At 43.1% G+C, this 22,577-nt stretch overlaps 1 protein-coding gene across 3 annotated transcripts; it reads left to right on the top strand.

Annotated features, from left to right (window-relative positions):
* The first annotated feature begins 297 nt into the window (after nucleotides 1-297).
* sik3 (SIK family kinase 3) lies at nucleotides 298-22,324 on the top strand. 3 transcript variants are annotated; one of them, XM_019892720.1, is made up of 26 exons: nucleotides 298-1,597; nucleotides 7,766-7,882; nucleotides 7,979-8,042; nucleotides 8,318-8,479; nucleotides 8,636-8,760; nucleotides 9,317-9,440; nucleotides 9,611-9,729; nucleotides 10,345-10,455; nucleotides 10,646-10,780; nucleotides 11,701-11,778; nucleotides 11,960-12,069; nucleotides 12,307-12,463; nucleotides 12,599-12,748; nucleotides 12,875-12,948; nucleotides 13,632-13,766; nucleotides 14,728-14,866; nucleotides 15,310-15,429; nucleotides 15,647-15,705; nucleotides 15,854-15,963; nucleotides 16,499-16,662; nucleotides 17,174-17,301; nucleotides 17,980-18,752; nucleotides 18,836-18,990; nucleotides 19,137-19,260; nucleotides 19,351-19,477; nucleotides 19,728-22,324. In XM_019892720.1, exons 1-25 carry the CDS (start codon nucleotides 1,307-1,309, stop codon nucleotides 19,470-19,472), a joined length of 3,846 nt encoding a protein of 1,281 aa, XP_019748279.1. In that variant the 5' UTR covers nucleotides 298-1,306; the 3' UTR covers nucleotides 19,473-19,477; nucleotides 19,728-22,324. The 3 variants fall into 3 exon arrangements, with proteins under 3 accessions (XP_019748279.1, XP_019748278.1, XP_019748280.1); XM_019892719.1 differs by having other exon boundaries at nucleotides 302-1,597; nucleotides 19,131-19,260; XM_019892721.1 differs by lacking the exon at nucleotides 13,632-13,766 and having other exon boundaries at nucleotides 303-1,597; nucleotides 19,131-19,260.
* Nucleotides 22,325-22,577: the final 253 nt, after the last annotated feature.

The following is a 22,577-nucleotide window of genomic DNA, read 5'->3' on the forward strand; positions in this document are numbered from 1 at the left end:
CAGAAAAATATCTAATCAGATTACAGGTACACATATGACAAATTGGGATTATTTTGCAGGATTACAATTTACACGCAGGTAGAGATTTTTTTCGAGAAAGCACTCACCACCATATTTGGTTAAGAACTGTAGCGTTGTTTATTTCAGGAAAAAAAAAGATAAAATACACATAGTTACTGTAAATTACTAGTGATGTTATAAAGTGAGGATAAACTGTTCGGAGAACTAATGAATGAATGAATGAATGGGGACAGGCTACAGTGTACTCTGCAACCGTAAGCATGAGGCTACTTTCCTCAAATACAAATACAGTACACAAAACAGTAGTAGTAGTAGTAGTAATTTTAATATACTTTTTCGCTGTCCAAATATAGTGGGTTCTACTTGTGATGTTTCGTTTGTGCAAATTAACTTCAAAATAGTGTTACCCAACTTCTATTGGGACAAGGCACATACAGATCCCATGGCTAATGTCAGCTGCTTTGTCATTCACGACTCGATGTACTTAATTATTTTGCTCTTGACCAAGGCTGAAACGCAAATACATTCAATCAGAATATGAAACACCCTGCCCTAAAATGCTATTGACGCGGCCCGGGCATGTTACGCTAATGCCTTGGTTCTTGCTTGACAAGCTGTCGTCACTTATTTTACCACGGGGTGATGCTGTCTAAAGCTTGCCGTCAAGCGCAAAAGAGTAGAATACACAATTGTCTAAGTTCACAACATGTTTTTCATTTTTGTACCCTTTGAATCTATAAATATTTTTAATAGGTTATGGACTTTTTTCGTTGACAGCGAATCTGTGAAGAAAGTAGTGAGAATAAAATAGGTGACGTCAATTAATATCACATTTTATATAATCGAATCATAACTCAACCGAAATCAACAGGACGACGACTTTGACGTGTCTTGTATATGCATTTTTTAAATTTACATAACACACAGCCTTTGGCTTTGAACATAACATTATGAACACATCTCAATTAAATGTCACTCTAATTGATTGGGAGGGGTTGCTCCTAACTTAAAGGTAAGAATATATTCCATTTGCAGGACACATCTACTCTCGGCGCTGTGCAATGGATGACTGAATCATTGGAGCCGGAGCGATAATGCGCAGTTCTTTGTTGCCCTGGCGACCACCATACGTTTTTGTGGATGAGGTCATGTGTTACGCTGATGGTTTCCATAGTAACAGCCTAGAGAGGGCGCTGCGAAGGAGAGCTCCACGTAAAATGACGCAGGGCGGGGGCGTGCGCGCGCTGCGCAAGGCTGCTTGTTGTTCCCGCAGAGAGGCGAGAAGATGGCGGCCGTGTCAAGCGGAGGTGCCGCTGGGACTCCCGCGGCCGGTATAGCGCACTCTGGCCGACCGAACCACACAGCCATGGGGCCTCAGAACCGAGTCCAGCCATCCTGCGGAATCAGCCACCAGGGTCGTCCCGGCGCGACCACCGGGTGCATTTCCAATCCTGCCCAGACCTCGACCGTCAGGCCCCCCCCTGCTCGAGTGGGCCATTACGAGATCGAGCGGACCATCGGCAAGGGAAATTTCGCCGTCGTTAAACTGGCCACCCACATCATTACAAAAGCAAAGGTAAGGCGACTAGTAGCTCCCTGTTTGAGGTGACCAATGGCAAGTTGTCATCGCGAATTTACCAGGCTTTTTAGCGGAACACTGAAGACGAAGCTAGGGCCTTCAAGCTCCCCAGACACAACGGCAAGCTCGCTTTTTAGTGACACCGCTGCTTGTCGTCAGGTCATTCAATGCAGGACATCCTTGGAAATGTTCGACATTAAGCGCATTGACGAGAGACAAACCAGCGACGGGTCCACACAATTTCCAAGCGACATTGCCCGCGGTTAATCTGCTGCAAAGCGCAGAGGACGGAGAGAAGGGTATTGGCGAAGATCTAAGAAAAGACGCAGAATGTTCCCTCTGTAGCTGTTAGCCTAGCCGCGAATTAGCTGTTTGTTAGGGTGAAGCTATTTTCAAGAAATGCCAGTCCGATGCCAGCAATCAAACGCTTGCCTGTGTGTGTCTTCAAATGTACAGCGAGGTTTTCACATTATTTACTTAAGCGTCCTGGTTACTGGTAGCTCTAACGAGATAAACGTTCCGTTAGTTCAAGTAACCCGTCGCCCATGAAAATGTCTGAGCAAATTTGACAAGCACGCAGCCTTTTTTATGTCTCCATTTTTACAATCTCAAATATTGATTGATACACAGTTTAGTCGTGCCAAGTACACACTGTCAAACTCGAAATTGCACAAAACAAATTTGTAATTTTGGAGTCCTTTTTTGATAACTAATTTAATGAAAATGAATCGTTGAGAAAAGTAGCGATAGTAATGTCCAGGAGTAGTAATACTGGCATATCGTATTGATTTTGTGTCAGCTTTACATCTGCAGTGAGTTTGGCATTGAAACCAAGTGTCAGTTTAATGGAAAATGAAGGGAAAAAAGAGTGCTAATGAGCAACAGGTGCACAAGCTAAATAACAGAGCCATTGCTCAACACATCAACAAAGTAGGAGTTAGACGACTGGAGATTTTTGAAGTTGATGCCAATGTGATCAAGGTTGACATCAGTCCTGTGCCGAGGTAACATTTGGAAAACTTTGCCAGACAGGGAAACCTTCCCTTATATGTGGCAAATCACAGCTGCATGTTCTGCATGGTGGGAATTTGCAGGGTTTGTGAAAAAATCCTGGACCTCTTTCTCTTTGATGAAATAATTCCCCCTTCTTCTACTTTGTTACTTTATGCCACACACGCTGTGTGTTATATTGTGTTTCTTAGGGTTCAAACAGACGACAAAGCATATTTCGTAACACAGGTTTTTTTCTACATCTTCAGGCAACAAAGTCCACCCTAGTCCGCGTAGCAACACTCAGGCATCATCGGCCTAAACATCCTGTAGCTGGTTAAGTTTGCCCAAGCCACAAATTTGGGATTAAGTCATGATTACGCTCCAAATGTCATTGTGGAGTATAGTACAGTTGAATATCTTATTTTGTTCTACGCTATTTCATACAACCTCTGTAACCATTACACTCTTGTTGTCAAAGGTACATTTTTGTGTGTTAAACCCACGGGCCGTACTAGGAAGTACTAGTGTGCTTTAAGCCATGTTTTTATTTTTCATTCATCCTCTTGATCACAATTGTCACAAAGCCTGTCAAGACAAAAGAGAACGTAATTACTTCGGTTAGCATATTTGACAACATTGTTGGATTTCATGATGCAAGCGCAACAGAACGTAATAATTACAAATTGTGACTCACGTGAGATATTTTTTGTGCTCAAATCTTGGACGCCTACAGTTGAAACCGCTCTAGTGTAATTATTCAGCCTACTGAGTGGCTCTCAGCTTGTATGTGTACACTTTTGTGTGCTGCGTCATGTTTACCATCATGCTTGTGTTTATATGCATGCCTACGAGCAGACATGCGTCAATCTGTTTTCCATCTGCAGCTTGCGAGGAAAAGGCAAGCTTCCGTAGCGCCGTGTCATGTAGGAGTGGTGGTATTAATCTGGTATCAGGGTCGAAAACAGAATTGTGCTATCCCTCCTTCAATCTATCCATCTATCTATCTATGCATTCATTGCTCTGAGGCATATCTGGGTTTCCGTTGTACTCCCATTTATACAGGCATCAATAGGCCACATGAGTCCATTGCGCATTCAAACATGACCTTTGTCACAGTATATTAGCATCCTTTTTTGGGTGGAAAGTTGACACTGCAGTCACTGAGTTATTTTACAGGAGCACATTTAGTCGTAATTTCGCCACTGTAATGCCACATTTGGCGTTGTTTTGACCCAGAATGCCCTCCCTGATGAATCCACTCATTTTAACACTGGCAGTGGTTTGGAATTAGGGTCTAATACACGTTCTAGGACACAGGGGTCTACGTCAAGGCCCGGGTGCCCGATCTGGCCCGCCACATCATTTTATGTGGCCCGCGAAAACAAATCAAGCACGTCAAATTCGATGCTCAAGTTGTGCGCTGTGTATGTAACATGTGGAGGTGATTAAAGATTTATATGGTTTCCCAAAATTCATAACGGCCCTCCAAGGGAAACCGGAACTACAATGTGGCCTGCGACAAAAATGAGTTTGACAACCTTGCTCTGAGATGTAAGTGTTGTGACTGGGATTAGAACCGTAGTGCTCTGTGTCAAAGACAGCAATTCACGGCATTGCTCAGATGCAGGCTAACTTTTTTTTTTCTTTCTGCCATCGCTGGTTACAAGGTACTTACCCTAGCATCTCTAGTTGGATAGTACTGCATGTTTTCTGTAGACTAGATATCATGTTAAAATGTGTAACAGTTGGAATAGAGAAGTCATTTGTGTTGAACTGCACGAATTGTGGTGATTTCAAAATTCAATACTCAGTTGTTGAAAATGGTGCTAGTAAACGCATAACATTGCTGATATTCTAAATATATAAGCTCCTCTTCATGGTTGACGTCAGCTGTAATCGATTAATTTCTGGTTTTGTTCTATGTGGCTGTTTTCATATTTTATCTCGAGACGCTTATTAATTGTAATACCAATTTGTGCACTGTACATCTAATCACATGTTTTGGTCTTTCGCCAGTCTGCATTACAGCTGCTACAAACGATTATTTTGCTAATCGACTCACCACACTTCCGTAATCCACTACAATATGTTAGCAGACCAAACAAGACACTTAACAGGTAAATCTAGGCCTGAAATGAATCCTCGAGTAATTAGGATATTGCCATTACAAAAAAATAAATAAATAAAATTTAAAAATAATAATTAGCGTAAGACACACAACAGAATAAGTATTTAGTTTTTCCTGATAGACCTGTTTATTTAAATGTACATTATCCAGAAGAAGTTAAGCTAACCCGAGCATTTTGACATTTTCATCACGGGCTTCCTCATGTCTTTGCCAGCGCGCTGGTTCGAATTGAAAAGGCTAACCAGAGGAGATCAACGCCGCTGACGACTCGCTGCAACTGCTGACAACAACAGTGCGCAACCAAGTTACGTCACTACCCAATGTGCGTTGCGATATAAACAACACTGTCGATGTAGATGCAAATAAAGTTTATACAAAATGTATTAAATTAGAAAATTATTTTCGAAAAGTTGAAATACCATAGTTATCCTACTAAAAACCAAATAAATTGTATAGAAAAAAAACATGTCATGACACTCGGGGTTCTCATTAAGGGTGCTTTAAAGAACGCCACTTTGATTATCATTATTGTGGATAGTGTTTAGCTGCATCAGCGAACAAGCACAGCTCGTAGCTTGTGTACTTACTGTAAATGTGCCTCGGTGTGGTGCAAGTTCGCTTAGTGTGGAGCATCCCCCTAGTTGACGAGCAGCAGCTCAGAGCTGATTGGTTTGCATCACCCGTCATGAGTGGCATGCCACATCTGATTTGTGAGCATAGCGGGAAAGGAGGAATATGGTGTTTATGTGTGAAGCAATTGTCACAACCGATTCTGGGTCAGTCAGGAGCGCCGGCAAAAAACTGACGTTTTGGCGATTACAAATTCACCTTGTCTGGAATAATGAATTCAATCCAATCATGGAAAATGTGTGCTGTTCATGATGTTTCGTCACCAAGTATTCAGTAGCTTGGTTTTGGTTAATAAATGTGAGTTCACTGACTCATCCCTCTGTAATCCATAGTAGATGCTACAATACATTAGCGTAACCAAACTTGACACTGTGTTACAACAAGAGGGGTCAAAATTAATTGATTAATCATCAACTAATCGGTTATCAAATGAATCGTCAACTTTTTAAATAACTGAGCAATCGTTTGGAGCTATTGTTGAACATAAAAATGTCCAAATCCTCAGATTTTTGCCCCCAACACAAATTATCCTCTGATTTCTGTCATCCTTCATGAAAGCAGATTTTGTTATTCGAAAGCGTACGACAAGAGAAATTCACGTCATTGTGCACAAAAACTCAAATTTTGCCGAACGAATGTTTTAAAAATGGTCATTGTTTTATGTTGCTTTGTACTGTCTCAGGAGTTTCCCCCCGCCCCGTTCACTCTCTTACTTCCCCTTTCTGTCTGGAACAGGAAGTCTGTCTTGTCAGGCTGCCGCTGCCCCTCGGTTATCAGGAAACGGGAGGTTGGGATGGAACACAACAGAATTTGACAGAGGCTTTTTGTGGTGTGTTTGTTCCCGTTGGACATGCATGGAATTTTGTCACACACACACTTCAACAGACAATTATTTATTTTTAGTAGAGGGTAACATTTTTAAACAGTCCCATCAGATCCACTTGATCAAATCATGAAAGGAATTCTGCCATTCCTAATTGGCAGGGAAGTGCTCTGTCACACGCCCGTCATCTTACACACTGTTGGTCCCATTGCTGCGGACCGGGTAGCTATGCAATGACCTTACTGACTGTCAAAGGTCATGTTTGGGGTCTATGGGAGGATACGTTGTTCCCGTTCAGGGTAAGTTTGACCGTCGCTCATTTGCCGAAAGGCACAAGGATTGCAAAATGAGCGGATCAGATTTTGGCATGGTTGTGACGTAGATTGCTACTCATTCATCAAGTGCCGCTTTGCCGTTACAAAACAGCCACTTGTCTCAGGGGAAAAAAAACGGCTGAATGGCTGTGCAGCTGCTAAAACTTTCAGCTTGGGATGAACATTTACGGTACTTGCATTTACAATATAATTGCGATTTGACAAAATGTGATTTGCTAATCCCAAAGGCTCTTATTTGACTGGTCATTGAGAGCAGCCTGAAGGGCAGGAGTTCAGAGCAGACAGAGATGGCACCGCTGTAATTACAGTCTGCCAAGTTGGAGCGTTTCATTTTCAGTGAGTTTTCTGTCTCACGGGACCTTGAGACGAGTATCTTAATATGGTTGATCTTGTTCACCTTGCAAGGTTTCAAAAGAACAACAACAACAAAAAATCACAGCGTGTGTTATATTTTTTGTTGTTCTGGCTGCTGTCGCGTGGCAGTGTGTGGGTGATAAATAAATAGGAAGTGTAATATGATTTTGTGGTAAATTATTTCATGCTAGTTGCACGCACTATTTAGTGTATACTAGGACTGAATGATTATTGAAAATAATTTTTTCCCTAAAATTTGCATCTACCTATCTATCTATCTATCTATCTATCTATCTATCTATCTATCTATCTATCTATCTATCTATCTATCTATCTAAAATATGAGATGAGATATTGACACACATCAGTAAATTAAGACTTTACAACGAACCACGGATTTTTCATCCATCGATCCATCCATCTTCTGATCCGCTTTTTCCTCACAAGGGTCGCTGGGCATGCTGGAGCCTAGTCCAGCTGTCTTAGGGTAGTAGGTGGTGGACACCCTGAACCGGTTGCCTGCCAATCGGCGGGCACACAGAGACGAACAACTCATCCCTAAGGACAATTTGGAGTGTTCATTCAGCCTGCCGTGCATGTGGGAATGTGGGAGGAAACCGGAGTACCCAGAGAAAACCCACGCAGGCATGGGGAGAACTTGCAAACTCCACACAGGAAGGCAACCGGAATCGAACCCATGACCTCTGCCCTGAGAGGTCGACGCGCTAACCCCTTGACCCTACAGATTTGTCATAAAATGCAAAATATCGCCCGAGCCGATCCAGCGTGTGAGATCTGTGTAAAGTGTAGTGACTTTGTGTCCCATTCCTCCTTTCTTTCTTCCATTAACCGTCACATTCCCTGATTTCTCATGTATGCCAATCTTGTGTCTTTGTTACCAGGTGGCTATAAAAATAGTGGACAAGACCCAGCTGGATGATGAAAACTTGAAAAAGATATTTAGGGAGGTTCAAATCATGAAGTTGCTAAAGCACCCGCACATCATCCGTCTGTACCAGGTGAGATGGCAGATTCTGCTTACAGTTTCCGTTAAGTTAGCCATTACTTTGTGATGGCCCCACTGGTTTGGTTGTAATACACGTTCTTGTTCTCAGGTGATGGAGACAGAGAGAATGATTTATTTGGTAACCGAATATGCTAGCGGCGGCGAAATTTTTGGTAAGGCTGTCGCCCCCACTCACCATGTTTTAGAAGACATTTGCGCTTACTTTTTGTGTACTTTTGAACAGGTTCTTATTTATTCATTCATTTTTGAAATTCAAAAAGAAATGTCACATTTCTTAACATTTCTAAACATGGTCAAATCGAAAACGAAGCAATATTTGTGCTTCTCAATAATTATCGGGGATAGTTGTCAGATTTTTTATTTTTTTGGGGTCGAGGAATCCCAACAGAAACCTTTCAACCAACCCAATTGTGCTTTTCATGTCCAGACCACCTGGTGGCCCATGGACGTATGGCAGAAAAGGACGCCAGGAAGAAGTTCAAACAGATTGTTGCAGCAGTTCATTTCTGTCACTGCCGTAACATCGTTCACAGAGACCTGAAGGCAGAGAACCTACTTTTGGATCACAATCTCAACATCAAAATAGCAGGTGCGTGAGCTGGCACTCCGGAGTCTGACTGGCTTCATTGCTTTCAGGCAACATGAGTTACGTGTAGGCAACTGCCAACATGCGATGGAAGCATTTTGCATCTGCTTAGGGAAGCGTCCAGGGAATTAATTTGATCACCCCTCTATTTCCTGTCAGATTTTGGTTTCAGTAACCTGTTTTCCCGAGGACAACTGTTGAAGACCTGGTGTGGCAGCCCACCCTATGCTGCACCAGAACTATTTGAAGGCAAAGAATACGATGGGCCGAAAGTAGATATATGGGTGAGTTGACAATAACATTTTCACTCCTCCAACATCTGTCTGTCAAGAGAATTTTTGTCATGTCAGATCTTGAAATCTCACATTGGTAATAGATTTGAAACTGTCTTGTTGGTACAGTATTCATTCAGATTTATAGTATGTTAGGACATTGGTCAGATGGCCGCACAATAAAGAGGACAGAAGTTGAAATGTAACGTTAGCGACGCTGACAGTGACAATGAAAGAGAGACTGAGAACGTGTGTACCACCGAGTTTTGGGGCTTTTCTTTCCCACACTGAAGAAGAGCACTTTGGTGGGTTAAGTGCGCAGGAGGAGCAAGATGAAGATAGCGATTAATTTTCTCGGAGGCTACCGAGTAACTAGCTGTGTTTGGAAAAAAGTGTTTAGCAGTGTTTAAAGTAATCAAGACTTATTTACTTCTTTTTTTCCCCAACTGTGTAACCTCTTTCTTTGCAAATGTCCTATCCTGTAGCGTAGAGGCCCTCGGCTAATAATAGTGAAGCAGCCATTGTAGTTTGGAAATTGCGATAATCCTTTTCTCTTTTGTTTGTTCAGAGCTTAGGTGTGGTCTTATATGTCTTGGTGTGTGGTGCCCTACCCTTTGATGGCAGTACTCTACAGAATTTGAGAGCACGTGTCCTAAGTGGCAAGTTCCGTATCCCCTTCTTCATGTCTACAGGTAGGTCTTACTTCTTCCCTAATTAGTTGGGGGTGGGGGGGGGGCAGATCTACCATAAACATGTATGTTAGGACACTATTGAAACAAGCACCATTCCTATCGCTCTTATGGTAATCTACATTGTGTGTGTGCGTGTGCGTGTGCGTGTTCGTGTGTGTGTGTTTTAACAGACTGTGAGTATTTGATCAGACATATGTTGGTTCTGGAGCCCAGCAGACGGCTGACAATGGAACAAATCTGTAAGAACAAGTGGATGAGACAAGGAGACCCAGATCCTGATTTTGACAGGGTGAGCTCTCTCACAACGATTGTGCACCTCTGGACTCTCGGAAGAATGATGTCCTAAGCATTATTCTGATTAGGTATTAGGATTGCACAGTATAACAATATAAGAAAGGTGTTCCTTGCAGCCAAAAACAAAAAACAAATGAGATGCTTTTAGTTTTTGGTACTTTACTACGATATTTTTTGGATATACAGTATTGTACAGCCCTAATCTACAACCTACTTCACATCCACAAATAAAATATAATTTCTTCATTTTATCGTGTTTACGTCATGCAAATCACACAGCGGGTCGCTGTATGCCAATGCTTGGGAGTTGATAGGGAACAAGAAGACTTATTGCCAAATAATTCACAGATTTGATATCAATGGAAGTCAGTCCCAGTTCGGCCATCAGTGAGCTCTATAGTTAGCGCTGCAGCACTTTTTACCCAGAGTTGAGCCGCTTCGCTGGATTTTTCTTCCTCCTCAAACACTGGTACTTAAAAATGATGGTATTAGTCATTTTTGCCAGAAGCGCTTGGTTTGGTATTGTACTGGTACTTGGTGCAACAAAAAAATGTTTCTCTTTGGACGTTAACTTTCTAATCCAGTTTCATTCCTTCCATCTCCCGTTCAGTTGATAGCAGAGTGTGAGCTCGTTAAGACTGAAAGAGAGACGGAGCTTATCAACGAGCAAGTTCTAATAGCGATGTCTGAGATGGGCCTGGACCGAGAACGTGCAATTCAGGTCAGACAAAATCTAACTAAGCATTATAAGGTCTGTAAAGGCCCAATTTGTATACAGATTTTGTATTGGATTAAATTGCACAAGTGGTCTTAATGTTGTGGCGGGATGTGATTAAAAAGCTTTTTGTGTGGTCAAAATGATTTTTAAGGCAGGTAAAAGTAACAACATACCCCTCCTTTTCCTTCTTCAGTCCCTGCACACAGATGCATATGATCACTATAGTGCCATCTACAGTTTGCTATCTGATCGTCTCAAGAAACACAAGACGTTGCGTGTTGCTCCACCCACACCACGGCCCATTAGCTATCCCCTTAACGCTGTACAGGTAAGTGCTTTCGATTTAATTTTGTAGCGGAACCTCCAAATTTGACCACAATCTCTTCTGTGAGGTAGTCTGACTTCCAATTGGTCTAATTTCAAAATACTGTTTCCACAATAAACAATGGAAATGAAAATAAAATGTAACACCATCAGAGCGTTGCCATTATATAAACCTTTTAACATGAAATGTCGTTACAAGTGTAAATATAAGTAAATAAGTTAATCACGGTTAATATGTTGAAACAGTTGAATGTGTACTGCTGCTTTTTTAATTACAAAGTTCCGGCTTGGTTCTGCTGAACTTGCTGTGGTTTATAGCCGGTTTTCCACTTCAATAACATTTGTGCCGCATGAAACTGAGAAATCCAAGTTGTATTGAACATTAAACAGTGCTTTGAGACCAAGCCTGACGAGAGCAAAAGAGAGACATTTTCAACACGTTACATTTGTCAATAATAACAATAACTCCCACACATGTGGACAGACAAATATTGATTCGTGAGTAATTATGAAATTAACCAAATTGTGTCATAGGAGGTTTTGGCCCACACCCGCAGTCTGTTTTTATGACATTGATGGCGTTCTTGCAATAGTGACGTTTCAACCTAAACCAAGTTTTTGTGGGACTTTAGAGGCATATTTTTGTAGTAAATCTTGATTCAAAGTGTGATTTTTGAGTTAATAAAAAGACAATTTTTAAAATTAGTAAGAAGTGTAAATGAAATTAAGATTTTGCATCACTTAATCGTTTAATCAATGCATCCTATGATACCTACGTATCAAATGGCAAGTTTTAAAGCCCTCACGCTGAATGGCGGTAACTGACCTTAGCCAAGGTGCCAATCCCACTCCCCTAAGAGGATTGTTTCACAAATGAGTGCAATCCTCCCCTGACCTTTTTGTCTCCCATGTTTGCTTGCGTAGATGGATGCACAGGGTAATCCAATTAACATAACGGTTCCTCATGTCCAGCTTATCAACCCAGAGAACCAGATTGTTGAGGTGAGTTGAGGATGTTCTGTATTCACAGATTTCAACATTTCATGAACATTTCGTCCATCTAAATGTGTAATTGTATGTCATGCCAATGATCAATATCCAAGTAGATTCACAACTGCAGTAAAATATACACGTATGTTAGAACATTGGATAATGCTCAAATATGTGTTTGGTTTTTGTTTAGCCGGATGGCAATATGGCACTCGACAGTGATGAAGGCGAAGAGCCATCTCCTGAAGCCATGGCTAGGTACCTCTCAATGAGGCGGCACACTGTGGGTGTACCAGACCAAAGGTAATGCAGTCATATCCTTTCAGTCTGCCGTTTGTTATTGCCACAAACATCACCAACAGGCCATTGTTGGGGTGAATAACTTGCCATGGATCACTGTGCCTCTCTAATTTCTTCCCATGTATTGGCTTCTTAAAAAAACAAAACCAAAAAAAAAAACCAAACCAGATCTTCCATGATGAAATTGATTTAAAACGCTGTCGTCTCTTTTCTCTTTTTTTTTTCCTCCTCGGATTAAAGGACTGAGATGCAAGAGGCCCTCCAGAAACTGCCACCAGGTTTCCCGCGGGGAGCAATGCCCCAGCCCCCGTTTCCTCCACTCACGCCTACATTGGGGCAAATGCACACTCTCATGCCAACGCAGAGCCTACAGCCAACGCAGCACCTGGAGTACAAGGTTTCGTCATTTAAATGTGGCATCGATGTCCCCTTAAATCATCAGATAACTTGCAGGGACTAGCAATGCCACGTAGTATGAGGGCCAAGATGAACTCCAGGCTTTATTGATTTTCTCTGCATGTTTGAACTTCAGGAGCAGTCACTGCTGCAACCACCCACTCTGCAGTTACTCAATGGCATGGGGCCCCTGGGTCGAAGAGCTTCCGATGGTGGTGCCAATATCCAACTACATGCTCAGCTCCTAAAAAGGCCCCGGGGCCCATCACCTCTTGTTACCAGTCCAGTGAGTAGCCAGACCATTGATGATTATTATTGTCATTATTATTATTATTATATTTCTAATTAGTTTACTTGATATGTAAAATGAATGGACATTATTGTTGACCAGGAAACTCTCTGCCTTATTCAGCACCCTATTCCTGCTGTTGCTCCGGTGGATGAAGAGGGATCAGATGGAGAGCCGGATCAAGAAGCCGTACAAAGGTAACTTACCATAACAGCTTTTGGTTGTGAGATATGTTGTACAGAGAGGTGCTGTCAAAACTGGATAGTGTGAGTGGCACGTTACCTTAACAGTCGCTGACTGTTACAGGGATTGTTAGTGTCGTAAACGTGGCTTCTTAACTCGTCCTCTTTGTACAGCAGCGATTGTATCTTTTGCTGGTGGCCTTGGTTGCCGGGAGTGTGTGTGCCTCTAGGTTGCCCTGCTTTTTCCCCACGGGTGCTGGCCACTCTGCTTGTGGTGCTCCCCTTACCTCTGCTACTTTTACCGTCGTGCAAGTGCCTTCCTCTCTGGCTCTCAACTCAATCAGCCTACAATTCCAGGCAAACTATGAATCTGCCACTTTCTGATTCTCATGTCCGTAAAGGCAAATTTACACTTGTTTCCACCCTTTCTCTTCCAGCTTTGCTAACGCTCAGCTTGCAAAGCTTGTAAAGTGAAAACCATTTATTTCTCTGGTCTAGTATTCATAAGCTCTAAAATTATTTTGTGGATTCATATTTTACTTTTAGGCAAGATGTTTATTTTTTTTACCCCCTTTTGGCAGTGATGGGAATGGGTTGGCCTTCCCCTCTGTCTCCAGTAGTCAAGAAGGGCAGTGAGCTGACCAGCACTGCTTCATGTCTCCCACCCTCACCCCATCCTCCCCCTCCTTGCGGCCCAGGTACCTGGCGAACCGCTGCAAGCGGCACACGACGCACGCGCTCATGAGCACATCGCATGGCGATCCCTCGGCAGAGCCCCAACGGTCACAGGGCCCCCGCCAGAGGGTGGGCTGGGCCCCTGACACACACACCCGGTGAGGGGATGAGCCGACTCTGTGCTGTATTATGCACAAACTGAACCGATTTAAACTTGCAGACTCTTGTCATCTCATAGTTGAGAACAGCTTATTCATCACTGATCACACGCATTGCCGAAGCTGACCGCAATGTTTGTGTCGAAAGGAAAAATGCTTTTTTTTTTTTTTTTGTAGTGGTGTTTGATGCGAAGTGAACGATTGCCACAGCGACAGTGCAGTTCGATGCAACAGAAACCTTTGTTTTAGATTGTAAATACTTTTTTGTCTTCAGTTCATGACGTCATTTGGGGTGTTTTGGCCTGGTTGATTTACAACGGACACATTCGACTGTTTTCTTGATCTTGTTTGTCAAAAGTTGATGTTTTGAGCGACAACTGATGCAGGTGGCTTTTTGTGGGCATCAACAAGCTGATGTAAATATTGTCAACCCAGCAATGATATCCCTGCTTTATGACACCACAACGGTTTCCTTTCAGCAGAAGCAATACTAACATGGCAGAGTACAAAATACTCCCACAAATACAGTATTAGCCATTGAGTGCCAGTCAGATTGGTAGTGCGAACACGCGCGCACACACACACATTTCTACAGTCCACTCCAAAAGCACTGGACTGGTAAGGTAATGTTTTTGTGTGTGTATTTCATTGACCTGAAACTCAAATTTCTTCAGTATACAACAAAAAATAAAGGAATGATTGGCTTTTTTCAAAAACTTTGGAGGGCATTGAATTTCCTGAACTTTCAAAATATGACTGTTCTACGAACCTGGCTCAAAACGTTTTGTGAATGATACCTAATCATTTTTATTTGTTTGTTTGTGTACCATGTCCTTGTCTGTGACTGAAAATGTTTGCGTCATTTATGTTATGTCATGTCATACCTGTGTGGCTGGTTTCTTCATGTGTGTGTGTGCGTGTGTGTCCTTTGTGTGCTTGTACGATTTGTTTTGCTCCTCAGATCAAGCTATAAAGACTGTAACACACTTCATCTTCCTATGGAACGCTTCTCACCTGTCAGAAGGTTCTCTGACGGCGCTGCCACCATTCAAGCCTTCAAAACACATCTAGAGAACAGCCTCATTAAGCAACTCAAGCAGGTACTTACTAGCTTTATTGTGGGGGGAATTAATTAAAATAACTCCTCATTGCCTGACCTGCCTGACAGAGGTTACGCTTGGTCTTTTATTTTACAGCCCTACGTGTCCAGCATTTTCCCAATCTTTGGGTCAAAATGTGTACAAAGTACCGATACCTCAAGCAATAGAATGCATAATTTTGGAAACGGAATCATGGATTTAGACGTTATATCCATACTAATGATCCTTCATAGTACAATTGCGTGCAGATTGTTTGCTTTTAAATGCGGTGTTGTGTCTTTGCTTGTGTGAAGCACATTGAGATGCCTTGTGTATGAGATCTGCTATATACTGTAAATAAAGCTGCTTTGCCTTGCCTTCTACATAAGCATTCCTCATTAAATTGAAAGAAAGTGCCTGAATTGTGTTCAGTCTCAATTCCTAATTGTTTGATCCTTTTACAGGAGTGCGAACAGCTCCAGAAAATGTGTGCGGCCCAGCAGGATGAGCGATTCCTGGAACACACCCAACAACAGCATATCCTTTACCAGCAAGAGCAACAAATCCTCCACCAGCAAATCCAGGTATGCACTACAGTCACATCCTGATGCAGAGTCACGTCTTTGTCGAGAAGAATGTCTGAATTCTACACCGCAGAGGTGCAAGTCTCTGAATTCCTTTGCAAACAAAAACATTAAAAAAAAAAAAGTGCATTAAACTAGATTTTTTGCCCACTCATTAATGGGCAACTTACTCTCTCTTCGATCACAAAATCAAATATTGCAAAATTATTCTCTACAGGGTCTTTCTTTAAGCCATGGAGAAAGTCATCCCAGTCACCTAACCCACCAGCTCCAGAGGTAAAGTAGTTAGACAAGTGTATTGTAGCCCTACTTTGCAGCCAGCGAAGAATGAACTTGATACGATTGGTGCAGAGCTCTCGATAGAAGTGTTATACAAGTGTTGTAGCGATATTCTCGCCATAGCCTCTCTGTTGTCCTCCCTCAGGTTGCGTATTCAGCCATCCAGTCCACCGCCAACACATCCGAGCAACCACCTCTTCAGACAGCCAAATCAGAGTTCTCCTCCCGGCTCCGCAGGCATGATGCAAGGGCACGGTTCGTACCGTAATTTCTCAAATATAACACGCACCTGAATATTGTTCTTCCCGTGCTAGCCTGGTTTTTCTCCGGTTTCCTCCCACATTCCAAAAAACATGCGTGGCAGGTTAATTGGACACTTTAGATTGTCCCTAGGCGTGATTAGGAGTGTTAATGATTGTTCGTCTATGTGTGCCCAGCGGTAGCTTGGCAACCAGTTCAGGGTGTACCCCACCCACTGCCCGAATACAGCTGGCAAAGGCTCCAGCTCTCCTCCAACCTTTGTGAGGGTAAGCGGATTAGAAAATGGATGGATGGATAAATCCCTCCTCAATGAACACTGCTATCTAAAAACTCTCAGCCACTAATGCTGCAAAGTCAATGATAGTGACTGACTTGAACTCTACAATTCTGGCCTTCACGACATACTTGAATCCCTCCTGAAGACCGAGAGCATTGTCCTTCTGTAGAACAGCCCTGTGGTTCACTCAGAAGCTACAGTGTATGAACAGAGCTGATTTTTATGATGTGAATTTGTCTTTGTCATCCCCAGGTCCATCCTCAGTGCCGTATCAGCATGGGTCTCCTTCACTGTACCAGGGCCAGAGTGGTAGCCCACCTCCCACAGGCCTTCCAAGAGTTGCTATACCAGCCAGTCAGCAGTCATCTGTACACCCTTCTGTCCCATTGGCTCAGGGTGTACCTCAACAGCAGCAAGTGAGGTTTTTTTTTTTTTTTTTTTTGTAGTTTGACATGGATACATTACTGTCACATTTGGACCGTAACACACACACACACGCACATGCGTTTTACTCTTGCAGCAAACTCCACCTGATTTTTCCCGATCCCAAAAGTTTCACGTTCATGTGTAACACTTTTTTGGTTGTTCGTTAACATTTTAAATTAAATCCACACATTGAAGCCTTCTTATTGGCATTGAAATCGGCTCTGCTTGAGTGTACTTTCTCGTCAAAACAACTGTCACTTCAGCCTAAACACAACAGTAACATACAAATTTGTATTTGCTATGCTTTATGGAAACAACCAGAACTACACGATATGTGCACTATTTACAGCTTCAAATTTAGTGGCTATGGCTTACGTATCGTGTGCTCGCTTGACCACGTTTTATGGTGCTTCTTTTTGCTTTTGCCCCGTTTTTTGACTGAAATACTTTATTGATCATGTGTATTGATATTGTAAAGTAACCAATGTCTGATTTATTCAGGTGACTATTCAGGTACAGGAAGTGGAATTGGGAGTTGGGCCACAGAGGCAGGGTAGCTTTTTGTCGACACCCTGTGGACACAGAGTTCTCGGGAAGCAGCTGAGTGCAGACAACGCAGAGTCGCACAGGTGACATCAATCTTCTTGTGCAGTGATTGTCAAAAGCCTACAATGCCAACGGACCTTGGGTGTTCTAATTCACAACATATCCTAACCTCGGGCCCCTGAATGGACTCTAGTCCATTTCATTTTGCAGGACCTTTGTTTTTTATATGCTTGAACTGTTTCCTTTAATTTAATCCGAAACACACCATAACAAATGTCACTTAGGGTAAACGTTTTACATTTAAGTACAGGTGTCAAGGACATTAGTTACCAACACTGACACAACAGTCAGTGGAAAACCCAAATTGACGTTGATCAGATGACAACAACAGCTCTTGTGCCACCTCCATTTACAGTATTTGGTGAGTGCGTGTCGAGTATGTGCTGGGGCAGCACATTTAGAAGTGTCCATAGATTCAGTAGGAGATTTGTATCGTGTTTCAGCAATCACACCCCTGTTCTTCCTTCTCTGAGAGAACCACTCTTGCTCAAATGCTTACCCAGAAATCCTCCACAAAGACCCATTAATCTCTCAGCGAAGACTTTTGAGTGTGGGCAAGGACCTGACGTATTTTGAGACCTTTCCATGTTGAGTGAATGTAGTGACCTTCTCCACCTTCTTCAACCAGTCACATTTTAATGTCAAGAGGACTGATATCATGTCTACTTACTAAATATCCCATTTTCTTGTGTTCTTTCCAGTCGTAGCCTTGGCCGTTTCACATCAGCCTATGACCAGACCCAGCTCACTTCCCACCTTTTTTCTGGTGAAGCAGCCACTCGGGGTGCCCCTGGAGTGCTGGGCTCCTATGGCCCTTACCTGCAGGGGGCCTCTCTCAACGTACCCGGACTGGAGGGTTACCAGAGTGGCGCTTTGGGGACCGGGAGTTATGGCACCCCATCAGCACTACAGCAAGCGTTACTCTCTCCAACTCCAGTGGACTACCGCCCCCCGCAGCAACATGTTACACCTACTCTGCAGGGTCTCCTGTCCCCCCGCCACTCTTTGACAGGACATGCCGATCCTCGGTTACCGCCACAGGACCTGGCAGCACTGCTGAAGAGGCAGAGCCCTCGCTCATGTCCTGCACCCCCAACACCGCCCAGTAGTACAACACCGGAATACGGCGAGATGCTACTTCTCCGCCAGCTGAGCCCGGGTGAGAGTTTGGAACCACAACCGCCTCAAAGCTCCCCAGCAGGCAAGCACTACCACCACCTTCTCCAGATCCGACCACCGGACGTTCAGCCACAACAGCAGCCTGACCAAGCACCTTGTCCGAGCTTACCCCACTCGGAGAGCATGGAGGAAGATGAGGTACCATCTGGCTACCACCACACGCATGAGGGCCTGCTGGCCAAAGCAGGAGAAGGTCATGAGCTCCTCCTGCGTCCTCCCAGAGGGAGCACCCCTCCCTACTACTCCCCTACTCACAGACGTGGCTATATGAGTCTGAGTCCTCCAACAACTAGAGGTTGGTTTACCCAGCACTAACGGGATAGATGTTGAAGTTTACCATAAGTTTACATGTCTTTTTTTTTTTTTAAATTAAATCAGACTCTGAACATATAGAGTGCAGACAGACAGGGCAAGCTATGGAGGTGCCCGATCACAACGGCGTGGGTTATTCACGAGGTCAGCAGGGAGAAGCTTACAGATCCCGAGGACAGCTTCAGCGTCACCACACCATCCAGACCTGCGATGATGCATATGTGAGTGACTATACACTGCCATACGGCAGAGAAAAACATCCTGCGGAAAAGCTTCCCATGACCTCCAAAAACTTCTCAGGATTCAAGTTCAATATCATTGCATTTCAAAGACAGTTTTATGAATGTCAACCTCTGTCCAGGACCAGGCTGAGCCCATGTCTGGGATGAGCCTTTTGGCTGGGAAGGCGCTAAGTTCTGCTCGCATGTCAGACATTCTCAGCCAGACGTCACTCTCAGAAAGCCAGCAGCTGCACCAGCGGGAAGAGTCAGGTCAGCAGAAAAAAATGCAAAGATCTAAAACATGATCGACTTTTTTTTTTTTTAAATCCATATCGGCAATAAAATGTTTATTTCAAGCAGTGTGTGACGTTGAAGGGGAGCTCCACGCGGCGACCTGCTATCCCTCTTCCTGCACCACAGATATGCTTCTCAGCTATAAGCCCCCTGACCTGCAATACAGCATGGAGCAGGCTGGAGTCTAGCAGTGGTACGTAAGCCTTTCCTCGGGCTGAGTACAATCCAGTGGCTGGTGCGAAATGTTTCCGTTATGCGCCAGGACATCATTTTGGAAATGCAATTCCATTGTTCATTTCAAACGTACGGTTCAGAAAAGATACACAGTTAAACGTTAAGAAAAGAAATGAAATCTTCTCGGTGTAAAATACCACCTCGCAAACTGCAATAATTTATGGCTGCAAATGAATTATTTGCTTTTTTTCCTGTTTTCTTCTCGACAGGATGTGTTGTATCCCATGTACAGTGGTCTATGTCAAGCATCCTGACTTGTGTTAACTTGAGTTGAGCTGTATCATGCCAAACCGCCATCACCCATTTATCCATCCCTCACGTCTGTCTGTGGGGGCGGGGTTGTTGACCTCACATGACAGTTGGAGCTATCAGCGTTCAAAAGGTCGAAGTGCCACCATCCTCCTGCACAAAAATCACTTGTTACCAGTGGATTCTTCTTTGACAACGACCAACTCCACGGCAATCTCCGAGCACCTTTTCATGCACACAGCGTTTTGTGCCTCAGTGGCTGCCGTAGCCGGTTTGACTTCCAACAACACAAAGAAATGGACACACACACTGCTGCAACAGATCCAAAGTATTCACATTGCGTGCGTGCATGTGCGTGCGTGCATGTGCGTGCGTGTGTCTGATTATTCGTGCGCACACTTGCTCAAGGAGAGGCGTGGAGAAGAAAGGACTCTTGAAGCTGCACACCGCTCCTCTCCCTGTACCCCTCGCGCTTGAAAACTGCAGAGCTTGTCAGACGGGACAAGAATGGTGTTTGGAGTCCTCCAATGCTCCCCCCCAAAGACCGAGCTCAGTGTCATTTACACAGAGGACAGACCATTTTTTTTTTTTTTATGTTCTTCCCACTGGCAAATGTCTCCCCTATCCCCCCACACCCCCCTTTTTTTCTTAAATATAGTTTATTGTCAAATGGTAATGTCCATGTTAGACATAATGGTCAATATAGTTCCTGTTGTTATCACAGTTTCCAGTATAATGTTTATTAAGATGACATTATTATAGAAAAATTGATTTTTGTGTCAATGATGACAACAATTAAGAGAAAAAAAATGAATTCTGCACTTTGGGGTCACACAATGTTTTCCTTCTTCCTCCCTTTCATGATCTCATGTTACTTTTTGGACTCCCCCATCTCCACCCCCACCTGTTGTTACCTTCCTCATGTCTGTGACAGTGTATTTGCATTGTGTGTAGTTTTACCAGATTTTTGCTCCTTGTACAGCAATGCCATGTATAGAACACTTTTGCAATTTCTGCTATTTGTTTCTCTGTTTTTAGATGTTGGGGAGGCTTTTATTTAATTTTTTTTTTTAAATTTCATTTTTATTGTTCAATGTTTTCAAAATGTTTACGTTTTTGCTTTATAAATCTTGACATTTCCTGCCAAAAGCGGACAGAGAAGAGAGACAGGGCTCTTTCTATGTCTTAAAATGATTGTTTGTATTTGTGTTAATATATCGAGACACTTGAATAAGAGGAGATTAATAATTTTTGTTGCTTTTTAAATATTTCTTCTGTTGATGTCATTCTTAGTGCTGTTGCGTCGGTTTTTCTTTGAGAGAGTTGTGGCAGGTCATACAGGTTCAGGTTAGAGGCTATGTCTGGGTTTGAGTGCTCCAGACTTGATTCCGGGAGGGGGGCGCGCGAACCAAAAGGAAACCTAAAGGGAGTAATTTGACATATTATTCAAAACCGAAGTATGAAGACTGACAACAACCCTGTTTTTTCTTCTCTTTCCACCCTGATCTGCTGTGGACCCCCAGTCGTCCCTTTATTATATTATACCTTCCGCTTGGATAGATGACTCCGTTTGAATATGACTCTCCCCCTGGTTTGGAATTGTTTATACACCTGGACGACGGACTCTTCTCCAAACGATCAAAAGGAAACATAGGAAGTTGTCTGTGAAAGCGAATTCTAAAACGGGCGTGTAACAGCACGATTTTAGGCATGGTGATATGAGCCCCCAGCAGTGCTGTTAACTGCTGGCAGGTTTAAAACTCCGCCAGATGGAAATTAAATACCCCGGGACTACAGCAGAACATTTTATTTAAAAAAAAAAAATTCTCAACTCACCTATGTTCCTGTTTGAATGTCATATTTTCCCTTGTGAAATGCAAACTGAAAAGTGGTGCAGCGAAAAGATCTACTTGTAAATGTTTGTACCGGCCCTGATGCACTATACCAGACTGCTCGGTTGTCTTTCAAAACTCAGCAGTCGTTGGTTGGTCAAGCTGCGCTCGTGCCATTTGCACTCTTGAAACTTCCCACGAAGATCCTTATGAACATTTCCAAAAGTTTCACTTCCCCCAACTCGCCTTGATTCCTCTGCGAGAGCTGTGCTGCTGGCCTTTTGCACCACGCCAACACTTTGACCCCATAGTAAGAGCACTGAGGAGGTGACGAGTGGGATAAAAAAGACGCGCAAGTCACACGTGAAATTGGGGCTGGGGACCCACAGGAAGACTCAGTGCGACTGAATCGGAAGCACTACACATGACTCAGGCGGAATGGGGGAGAGCTGCTTCACAAATATGACTGACTCTCCTCATTTATTTTATTTTTTGCCTCCTAGATGCCGCCCTCTAGTGTATGTGTACTCATCTCAGCCTTTTCCTTCTCTGCAAGTCGGCTCTGCTCTTATTTTTTTTTCTGCGTTTTGTTTGCATTTTTGCCTTTGTTTATACGATTTCATTTATGTTGAGTACAAAAATACTAAAGTGCAACAATGTTTAAAAAGAGGATCAACCAAACTAAGATAAAAAAAAATATATATAAATAAATACTTTAAAAATGGCATGAATGTGTGCGTCTGTGCGGCCTTTTCTTCATCCTGTGCTATTCTCATGAATGAAGCAGATAAGTGACGTAAAACATTTCAATTGCAAATGTACTACTTTCCCCATTCACTTTCACCTCCCAGTTGAAGGCACTTTTCAGCTGGATTTTTGAGATGTTTTCTTTTTAAGTTTGACCAATAAAAGCTTGCGCAATGCGGATTTTACCATGCGAAAAAAAGTTGCCCCACTCTTGCTGAATTACCTAACCAT

This window comes from Hippocampus comes, unplaced genomic scaffold (genome assembly GCF_001891065.2).
Source record: "Hippocampus comes isolate QL1 unplaced genomic scaffold, H_comes_QL1_v1.1 scaffold72, whole genome shotgun sequence".
Lineage (NCBI taxonomy): Eukaryota > Metazoa > Chordata > Actinopteri > Syngnathiformes > Syngnathidae > Hippocampus > Hippocampus comes.